This window comes from Myotis davidii, unplaced genomic scaffold (assembly GCF_000327345.1).
Source record: "Myotis davidii unplaced genomic scaffold, ASM32734v1 scaffold269, whole genome shotgun sequence".
NCBI lineage: Eukaryota > Metazoa > Chordata > Mammalia > Chiroptera > Vespertilionidae > Myotis > Myotis davidii.
In genome coordinates this window covers 6,895,137-6,906,503 of record NW_006383008.1, presented here as the reverse complement: position 1 = coordinate 6,906,503, position 11,367 = coordinate 6,895,137, and the positions used below count along the sequence as shown (strand labels likewise).

Below are 11,367 nucleotides of genomic sequence, written 5' to 3'. Positions count from 1 at the left end.
GGAGGCAGCCAATCAATGATTCTCTCTCATCACTGATGTTTCTCTCTCTCTCTCTCTCTCTCTCTCTCTCTCTCTCTCTCTCACTCCCTTCTTCTCTGAAATCAATAAAAAAAAAATTTTTTTTTAAAAAGAAAATTTTGCTTATTGAGCACCCACAATATGTCAGACACTGTTTTGAGTCACGTGAGGTAGACACTATTATCATAGATGAACTTGGACTTGAACCCAAGGAGTCCAACCAAGGGATGTGTCCCTCTCACATCGATGTTTGTCGCTGTCTCTATCCTTCCCTTCCACTCTCTCTAAAAAACAATGGGAAAAATATCTTCCGGTGAGGATTAACCAAAAAAAAAAAAGTTTTATTAAGACTACCGTGGTACTTCATGAAAACCCCAAAGAAATTAACAGCTAGGTCTCAGAAAGAAGTGTGAACCCAGAAATGAATGGCTTGACTGGGTTCTTCCTGTCCAGTCTCTAGATTTCCATCCCCATCCCATTTCTCTCTCTTCATTCTCCTTCCACAATCTGCTACAATACAAAACCTTCTAATTTCCAAGAGGAGGATAACACACTCATTTCTGTTACTTCAATGATTTCCTTGCTCCCCTTATCTATTTGGCTGACAACTCTATTAACATATTGTATTCAACTGTTTACAAGTACAGGAACCCATTATATGTGATTTTCTTACCCCCATGATGTGGTCTAGAGCTTAAAAGAGAGGACCTTCTACTAGTACATGAATCTACTGAATAAATAACTGTATCCTATCTAAATATATTAGGTATACTCCTAAAACATTAGGTATATTTCCTCTATGTAAATCTGAGGCACATGTTAAACTAATCAGCTGCATTTCTTAAAACTAAAAATCAAAATCCCACTCCATATCACTACCTATAGTTCACTGCACATCACGCACAGCTTTTTCTTTTTTTGCTTGGTTTTAAGTTACTCTATCACAGCCACCTTTGTAAGCTGCATTATATCATTTTGGAACAACATAGGAACATAAATAAAATATAAAGTAAAATATACTGCCCTGGTAAATTGTAAATTAAAAAAGTAAAGGGTGTCCCAAAATTCACGCAAGTAGTAATTTAGATAGAAAACACAGGTTTATAATTAAAAATCGTAAATATTTTATTGATTCATAAAGTATACAGTAGAGGGTTATGTATGGAATAGCATATCGGGTAAATGGCCTCCACGGCTTTGCTGGCACATACGCACTCGAATCAATAAAAAATTCAAATTTTTAATTATAAACCTGTGTTTTCTATTTGAATTACTTCTTGCATGAATTTTGAGACACCCTTTAGGTATGTACCTCACATTCATTTAATAACATAAAATTTGAAGCTAATGGGAGACCAGATGTAGATAATACATCATTTTAATAATTCTGGAAGCACTCTACTATAAAGCCTTAAAGAGAAGTTGGGGTTCAAGTTACCCACAGGCCAATCCTACAGAACTGACTAGCACACCTAGTGAAATAGTACCAAGGTCAAGTACATGTAGATGATTACCAAGTAAGGCCATAATCCCAATCCTCAATTAAACCACACCACATGTTCCTGATTACCACATATGATGCTATTCTTTCCTTTGCTAGATATTTACTAGTTTAATAAAACTAGACCTATTTTTTTCCTCCCCTTTTAGAAAAAAGCTCATAAAAATTATGGTTTCCCCCACAAGCCTTCATTTCTTATTCCCTCATTCAAGGACCAGACTAGAGATCATACTTTCAAGAAAGCCAAGTGTACTTATTGTGTTGATGAAAACTAATACATGAGATGGATATAAGAGACGCTCCTATTAATACAAACAACATTATTCACGTTTAGAGTAAAAAGTTTTTTACCCTCTCAATTTAAAAAAAACCTTGAAGGTCATTTTCCTGCCTCTTTTGGCTATTCCACACAAACTATATTTTACTATCAATTTAAAAGAGCGCCCTGACCGATGCTCAGTGGTTACAGCATTGGTCCGAAGACCAAAGGGTATTGGGTTCAATCACAATCAAGGGCATGTACCTTGGTTGCAGGTTCATCCCAGGCCCTGGTCAGGGCATATGCAGGAGACAACCAATTGATGTGTCTCTCTCACATCGTAATTTCTCTTTCTCTCTCCCCCTTCCTTCTACTCTCTCTAAAAATCAATGGAAAAAATATTCTCAGGTGAAGGTTAAAAAAGAGAGAGAAAGGCCCTAACCGGTTTGGCTCAGTGGATAGAGCGTTGGCCTGTGGACTGAAAGGTCCCAGGTTCGATTCCGGTCAAGGGCATGTACCTTGGTTGCAGGCAACATCCCTAGTAGGGGGTGTGCAGGAGGCAGCTGATCGATGTTTCTCTCTCTCTCATCGATGTTTCTATCTCTCTATCCCTCTCCCTTCCTCTCTGTAAAAAATCAATAAAATATATTTTAAAAAAGAGAGAGAGTGAGAGAGAGAGAAAGCCATGTGTGTGGCATATGCCTATAACCCCAGATACTTCAGAAGCTGAGACAAGAGGCTTGTTTAATCCTAGAAGTTCTGGGCTGTATTACGTTATGCAATAAATTCAGTATTAATATGGTAACCCCTGGGAGTGGGGGAATTACCATGTTGTCGAATGAATGGTGAACTAGCCCAGATTGGAAATGGAGCAGGTTAAAAGAGAAATACATTAGAATACAGTTCTAATACAACTTCTTACCATACTGATTTGGACAGATTTATAGAAAGCTAAAAAGGATACTAGACCTCTTCTAACCCACACCCTCAGCTCCTCTAGCAAGCCACAAATCTCATCCATTTGAAGTGGATGCTTTTTTTTTTAAATATATTTTTATTGATTTTTTACAGAGAGGAAGGGAGAGGGATAGAGAGTCAGAAACATCAATGAGAGAGAAACATCGATCAGCTGCCGCCTGCACACTCCCCACTGGGGATGTGCCCGCAACCAAGGTACATGCCCTTGACCGGAATCGAACCTGGGACCTTTCAGTCCACAGGCCGACGCTCTATCCACTGAGCCAAACCAATTAGGGCTGAAGTGGATGCTTTAAGAGCCTCAGCTAAAACTCATTTAAATATGCCTTATATGCATGTATTGTCAGATGATATAATCCTTGGGGGTAGGGGACATATCTTGGCCATTTTTCTATCTTGATGGCCAAGATTTAAGAGAAACCTAATAAATGGTTACTGAACTGAGCTGGATAAAAAGAGTCTCTGTGATTATTTTTACAAAACAGTACCACTTATCTCTTTCTTTCCTGTATTTTTCCTCTTCCATTCTCAGCTCAGACTCCTCCTTACTTCCCAGGAGAGAGCAGGTTCTACCACTGCAAGAAGAAACGTGAAGAATAATACTGTTACTTACGGGAGGACATCAGGATGGCTACCGATGAGCTTGCTCATTGAGACACAGAGTCGTTCGTGTAGATCATGGTTGACTTGGCCTCCAGCTTTAATGGCTTCAGCATTCCTTTCCAGCAAATCCAAAAGGATAGGGCGAAATTGCCGACCGATTAGAATAGTATAGTCCTTATCCAGAAGTAACTGTGCTAAGGTATTCAGGATACACTGGCGATCTTGAGGTGTCCACACCTAAGAGAAAAGCCACACAAAAGATCTATATATACAATACTAGGGGCCCAGTGCACAAATTCATGCACCTTAAAAGGAATGTGGACCTCGAGGCTGCAGTGGGCACAGGGGCAGGTCTCAGCCCATCTTCCGCGCCCCTCCTGCTGCGGCCACCAGTCCCCTCTCTGCAGCAGCTGGCGCCAGCCCTGCTCACACCTACCTACTGAAGGTGAGGAGTGATTAGGGCCGGCGCTGGCAGTGGGTGTGAGCGCTGGATGGGACCGCAGCACGCGGGAGCAAAGAATTTTCAGTAACCACCAGAGGCTTGCCCTGATGACAGTGATCTGCACCCTGCCTTGGTCTGGCACCCCGCCCACCTGCTCCACCATCCCATCAAGGCCGGCTGATGCCCACCATGTTCCACGCCGACCCCATCACAGCGACCGGTTGTTCGGTTGTTCCACTGTTCGGTCTACTTGCATATTAGGGATATATTTATATATATATATATATGATTTGTTTGCACTACTGTAGAGGAGCCAAGAGTTCTAGCCTGGAGTTAAAATAACCAGTTTCCAGACTTCAAAGGTCAGTTTACCTTATAAAACACCCTGACCAGTGTGGCTCAGTTGGTTGGAGCCTCATCCTGGACAACAAAAGGTGGTGGGTTCGATCCCCGGTCAGGCATGTGTGGGAGGCAACCAATCAAAGTTTCTCTCTCACACCAATATTTCTCTCTCTAAAATAAAATTTAAAAAACAACAACAAAACACAGCGGGGGTTTTTAGCAATATAGGATTAGAGTTAATTAATGTAAAGGCTGTTACCAATAGGTCCCTGGGGTTTCAGGTAAAAGGACTAATAGCAAATCCATGTAAAATACTATACAGCTTCTCTGAAAAATAATCTGTGCTTCAGGGTCAAAACACTCTCCCAGGGCTCCTCTGCTCTTGAAGGAAAATATAGGAATTAAAAATTTTTAAAACTGCAGTTGGTACACAAAACTGCCAACTCTCTTGAGGAAAGGGTAGAGATTAAGAAATCAATTCTTGGCCCTAGCCGGTTTGGCTCAGTGGATAGAGTGTCAGCCTGCGGACCGAAGGGTCTGGTTGCAGGCTTGGTCCCCAGCATGGGGTGTGCAGGAGGCAGCTGATCAATGATTCTCTCTCATCATTGATATTTCTATCTCTCCCCCTCTCCCTTCCTCTCTGAAATCAATAAAAATGTATTTTTTAAATGTTAAAAAAATCAATTCCTGAATATAAATAAAGCTATCCCTCTAAAGGCTCCAGCCTCTAATAAACAAACAAAACAAATCCAAAATAGACAATCACACTTTGATATGCAAGATGAAATACACCACAAAATTCTGGTGCCTGGGCTCCGAATGTCCATTAAGCAGAATAGGGGAAACTGTAGTGTATAAAAGGTTTGATGTTGCTAGAGTGTATGCAGGACTGTAAAACCCTTGCTGTCAGACAAAGCGACATACCCTCTGACCTAGCAAGCCCAATACTATAAATTTATCTTAAGGAGTTACAAATTAAACAGTTATCTATAATGGTGCGGCTTGAGCCCCAACCGGTTTGGCTCAGTGGATAGAGCGTCAACCTGCAGACTGAAGGGTCCCGGGTCCAATTCCGGTCAAGGGCACGTACCTTGGTTTCAGGCACATCCCCAGTAGCGGGTGTGCAGGAGGCAGCTGATCGATGTTTCTCTCTCATCGATGTTTCTAACTCTCTATCCCTCTCCCTTCCTCTCTGTAAAAATTCAATAAAATATATTTTTTTAAAAAGAGTGCAGCCATATGCAAAAACCTAACAATTTTTTCCAAAGTTATTACTCTGAAAAGAAGTTACCTTACCCCAGAACTCTTACAAAGTCTCCCAAATTATTGGGCATTCTCTTCATAAAAACACCTAATTTTGAACAAAGCACTGATGGGAAAGAATATTATCTTAAAACAAGTTCTATCAATATTAGTTCTGCTGTTTATAGGGGGCCACCCAAAGGACCTCATAAAAATGGAGGCAAGGAAATTTAACAGATTTGGCCATGATATACAGAGGCATGACCTCACATTTTCAACTGCCGAATGTCCCTATAAATAAGCCCCCAAAAGTATATTTTTAAAATATAAAAACAACAGTAATATAGTAAGTGGTTATTCTGTGAAGAAAAAAAAATCTCTATCTACAAAATAAACAAACATAACATGTCTAATTTCCTCAGATTAATACAGAGCATCTACAGAAACCTAGCCAGCATCATAGGTTTAAAAGTGGGTAAAAGGGCCCTGGCTGGTTGCTCAGTGGTTAGACGGTTACAGATGCTTTGCATCAACCTGAGGAAATTAGACATGTTATTCACACGGACACTTGTGAGCTAGGAAAAAACCTCCAGAGGACATTATTTAACCAACTTTTTCCTCAAAAGGAAATCTAGAAAACTGTGTTAGACATCTAGAAACAGATGTTCAACTTTTTTTTTAAAATATATTTTATTGATTTTTTTACAGAGAGGAAGGGAGAGAGATAGAGAGTTAGAAACATCGATGAGAGAGAAACATCAATCAGCTGCCTCCTGCACATCTCCTACTGGGGATGTGCCCGCAACCCAGGTACATGCCCTTGACTGGGATTGAACCTGGGACCTTTCAGCCCATAGGCCGACGCTCTATCCACTGAGCCAAACCAGTTTCGGCTATGTTCAACTTTTTAAAAATCAACTTTATTGGCTTTTATAATATAACTTATATACAATAAAATGCAGCCATTTATATTTGGATGAGTTTTGAATATGTATACACTGTGTAACCTCCTCCTCAATTAAAATATCAAATCCAAAGTTCCCTCAAGTTCCTTTGCAGTCAACCCCCTCACCCTAGACAACCAATGACTTGATTTTATGGCCATAGATTACAGATTTGCCTATTCTAGACCTTTATATAAATCGAATCATATGGTATGTACTCTTTCCTGTCTAGCTTCTTTTGCTCAGTATTGATGCTTTTGGTAATAGCCATGTAGTTGTATGCTTCAATAGTTTATTCCATTTCACTACTGTCTAGTTTTTCACTGTATAAATATATTACAACTTGTTTTTTCATTTACATGTTTGATGGATATTTTCACTGTTTCCAGCTACCAACAATAAAACTACTATGGACACTCATGTACAAGAGATTTATGGACATGAATATCCATCACTCTTAATCTTTTTCATTAACTAAGAGCAAGACATGTTGAGTTATATGGCAACTGAATGCTTCAACAGATAGTAAATTTTAATTTTAATTTAAAAAATTTTTTTTCGATGTTTAAAAGAAACTGTTTTCTAAATCAGTTGTACCAGTTTACACTCCACTAGCAGTGTTTGAGAGCTCTAGTTGCTACATAACCCACCAACACACAGTATTGTCAGTCTTAATGTTAGAAGAGATCTAGTGGTATCTGGTGGTTTTATTTGCATTCCCCTGACGACCAAAGAGGCTCATAATTTTTTCAAGTGTTTATGGTCATTCATTTATCTTCTTTAGTGATGAGTTTTTTCATTTCTTTTACCCACTTTATTTTTTTTAGGGGGGTGTGGGGGAATCAATCCTTACCAAAGGATAGTTTTTCCCACTGATTTTTAGAGAGAGTAGAAGGGAGGGGAGGAGGGGGAGATAAAGAGAGAAAAACATCAAATGTGAGAAAGACACATTGGTTGTCTCCCGCCCATGCCCCAATCAGGCCAGTGCCTGGGCTAATGCTCAAACCACAGAGCAAAACGAGCCAGGGCTCTTTTACCCACTTTTAAATCGGGTTATTCATATATTAAATATGCTAGTCGGGTTTCTATAGATGCTCTTTATCAACCTGAGGAAATTTTGTTCTATTCTTAGCTTGTTTTTGTTCTTCTCCTATCTTGTCTTTGTCTTTAAAATGCTCCTTTCTTACTAACTAGTCTGATTAATCAGCAAAAAAAATTGTTCACATTAGTCACTTACCTTCTTATTCTTTTTAGAATCTATAATGATGGCCTTCTTTCATTCCAAGTAGTTTGAATTTTCCCCTTTTATTCTTGATCAGTCTTTTCAAAGAATCAACATTTGGTTTCACCGAATTGCTCTATTATTTATCCATTTTCTTTTTCATTAATTTCCACTCTTTATTATTCTCTTCCTTCAACTTATTTTGAGTTTAATGTACTATTCTTTTTCTAATTTCCTAAGGTGAATTTTAATACCACTATTTCCTAAGAATTTTAATGTTATGAATTTACCTCTAAATATTTTAGCTATATCCCACAAAGTGTTTAAAGTATCATTCAATTCAAAATATTTTCTGATTCTCCCAGTGATTTCTTCTTTAACCATCAGTTTTTTCTTTTAATTTTATTATTTAATTTATAACATTTAGGATTTTTTCCAGTAACTTTTGGGTTGATTGTTTGCCCCCTTAATTTAATTTCATTGAGGTCACTGAATATACCTGTATAATTTCAATTATTCTAAATTTATTAAGACTTGTTTAATGGCCCAGCTATCTCCCTTCTGGCTGGGGAGGAGAAGTACAAACCATTTACTCTAAAGTATCCTTGGCTTAGGGAAGATAGGATTTACTAGGTGGCTGTAAACTGCTGTTTATCTTAGTTTCCCCATCTGTTTGTCCTAGAACAGTGGTTCTCAACCTTCCTAATGCCGCGACCCTTTAACACAGTTCCTCACGTTGTGGTGACCCCCAATTTCATTGTTACAAATTGAACATAATTAAAGTATAGTGATTAATCACAAAAACAGTATGTAATTATATATGTGTTTTCCGATGGTCTTAGGCAACTCATGTGAAAAGGGTCATTCGACCCCCAAAGGGGTCGCGACCCACAGGTTGAACCGCTGTCCTAGAATTTTCCTAGCTTCTCACTATGCTACCACGAGGGGGCTAAGGTCACAAAGCTAGCTTCAGAATCAGGAATCCATGACACAGAGTCGGCCTCCAGAGTCCCTGCTTTTACTACTCTCTATAACTCTTTAGATTCTACCATGTGAAATATATCAAATTGAGACTTACGGGTATTAAGTAACTTTTCCAAAAAGTCCCCAAAAGCAATTAAAGAGAATTAATTTTATCTCCAGCCATACTTCGTACTCATGCACCCTAAACACTCTGCTCTTCCTAAACATAGTGATCAAGGAGGTAAGGATATGTGATATTACAAATTATAGTAAGAAATATTATTTGGTCTTTGACCCTATCCCAGGCACAGACCTCCTGAAACCCTTGGAATTTCCTGTGATGGAATAAAAGTGTCATCCCTTATGTTAATGAGGTTTCTTTTTAAAAGCTGCCCAAGTTGGGGCTGGATAGAACCAGCCAACTACAGGGAGGACAAAGGGGCTAGAAAGAGATCAATCACCAATGGCCAAAGATTTAAACAATCATGGCTATGTAATGAAGCTTCCATAAGTATCTAAAGGGACATGATTTGGAGAACTTCTGGGTTGATGAACAGATGGACAGGGTGGCACACTCAGAGCATGGACGCTCCAAACCCCTTCCCATATACCTTGCCCTATGCATTTCTTCCATCTGACAGTTTCTGAATTATCCATTTATAGTAAACTGGTAATCTAGTAAGTAAAAGGTTTCTCTGAATTCTAGAAATCGCCCCAGAAATTAATCAAACCCAAGGAGGGGGTAGTTGAAACCTCCAATCCACAGGCGGTCAGAAAGATAAGTAACAACAGGTCTTGCAATTAGTATCTGAAGTGGGAGCAGAAGGGCAGTCTTTACAGGACTGAGCCCTTCACCTGTGGGCTCTGAAGCTATCTTCAGGTAAAAAATGTTAGATTTGACTTAAATTGTAAGACACACGGCTGGTGTCTGAGAACTGCTTGGTGGTGTTGGAAAATCCAGACTGAAAGTGGAGAATTGTAGGATGGTAGTGGTAGAAATGAAGAGGACAGAATAGATTCAACACTGAGAAAGTAAAATCAGGAGACCTTGGCTATATGTAAAGGAAAAAGAATGATGACGACCCTCAGTTCTCTATAAAATATGACTGGATAGAGGGGGTGATGTCACCAGCTTAATAAGGAACACTGGAGGAAGCACAATCCTAAAAAATTCTTAATGCAGATACCAAACTCAGATGAGAAACAGTACAGTGGGGCCTTGACTTACGAGTTTAATTCGTTCCGAGACCGAGCTCGTTAAGGAGCTCCTTAACTCAAATTACTCTGTCAACTCAAAGCAAAAAATCTGCGGAGAGACAGCTGGTGTATCAAAAAACTCCGGTTAGTCGGGACACTGGTAAGTAAAGGCCCCACTGTATTTCAAAAATCCTTACTTGCCAATAAAAACCATTTTGTTTCCAAAACCAGGAGAAAAACAGAATGGCAACACAATCAACTCTTTTCTGAAATGGAAAGAAACAAACCTGAAAGATATCTGAGACAGGACAGAACTTGCAGGCAATGTGAGGCAAAGAAAAGGAAGGCAAGTGGTCCCAATAACATTACTAATACGGTTTCCTACAAACCATTTCCCCACCCTGCTCCCAGTACACATGAACACCAACTTTGCATCCACTCAGTGAGTGGTGTGGAATCATAAATCCCGTGTTGCTGGTCTGTGGTCCCTAGATTCAGAACCTCTGCTAAATTCTAAAGCCTATTTACATTAAAAAAAAAAAAAAAAAAAAAACCTCCAGCAACAATACATAATTCCGGAGCTTGTCACAAACTCAGCTCATTTGAACTGATGATGTCTTTCCTGACTCCAGCACACCAAAAATCAATTTTCTTTCTAGGCCTCCCCCATTTGTGTTAGTGATTTCCTTCACTGGCGGCTCAAGGCCAGAAACCCCAGGGATATTTTCCACATCTCCCTCCTCTTTGCTTCACACGTTCCATTTGATATTCCCAAATAGAAATGCCTCTCCGATTAGTTGTCTGCCGCTCCACATCCAAAGAGCTCCAGACCCGAAATACTGCCACAGGTTCCTTAGCAATGGGATATATAAAGACAATGCATCTGTGACTAAGTTCTAGATACTGGAGTTAGGGGCTGGGGGGAGGGAGGGAGGTTCTATTTTGAAGAAGCTCACGGATACTGGGGCTGGGGAAGCATAAAATAGGAAATTAAAATGAAAAACATAATGCGTGATAAGGATTCCAAACTCAGGCGGGAGTGGGAGGGTGGGGGAGTGGGAGGGAGCCCAAAGGCTTTTAGAAGACCCAAGACCCGTTTCCCAGAAAACTCTAGTTTACCTCGTAATTACTACGGTATCAGGCAGTTAGCACTGTCTTGTTTTTTTTTTCCTTCAGGTGTTTTTCTGGTCATGAACTGTCTCCAAAAATAAACGTTAAGTTCCTTGGGAGGAGAGACCGTAACGGATTTATTTGTCTGTCTCCCCACAAAACCACACTGTGCCTTAGGCACAGCAGGGACGCAATCAATACTTGTCACAGTGCCCAAAAGAATGGACAGGGCAGAAAAGGAAAAACACTCATCCGAATCAACAGCGGTGGCTGGACCCAGGACACGCAAGTAAAACACTTGGCAAAAGGCTGTACTTCCGCCTCCTTTACAGAAAACAAAACAAAACATTTCTTTCCGAAGGCCACGCCTGCCACACGGGGGTCAGAGCGCTGCGTGGGGTCAGTCAGTGGGGAGAGAAAGGGACGGCTTCCCCCAAATAAAAAACAAAGGCTCTTTCCCATCTCGGCGGACGCCCCGCCACGGGCCAGCCCGGGGGAAGGGGCCAGGATGCCAAGGCGCCGCTCCTCGCTCCCCGAGGCAGCGCG

General features: G+C 40.3%; 1 protein-coding gene across 1 annotated transcript in view; it reads right to left on the bottom strand.

Annotated features, from left to right (window-relative positions):
* MDN1 (midasin AAA ATPase 1) overlaps positions 1-5,477 on the bottom strand; it is a 161,271-nt gene extending 155,794 nt beyond the window's left edge. The window contains exons 1-2 of the mRNA XM_015557675.1: positions 5,454-5,477; positions 3,370-3,596 (exon numbers count right to left, since the gene is read on the bottom strand). Coding sequence (XP_015413161.1) covers positions 3,370-3,596; positions 5,454-5,477 — 251 coding nt within the window. The remainder of the gene's footprint in view (positions 1-3,369; positions 3,597-5,453) is intronic.
* Positions 5,478-11,367: the final 5,890 nt, after the last annotated feature.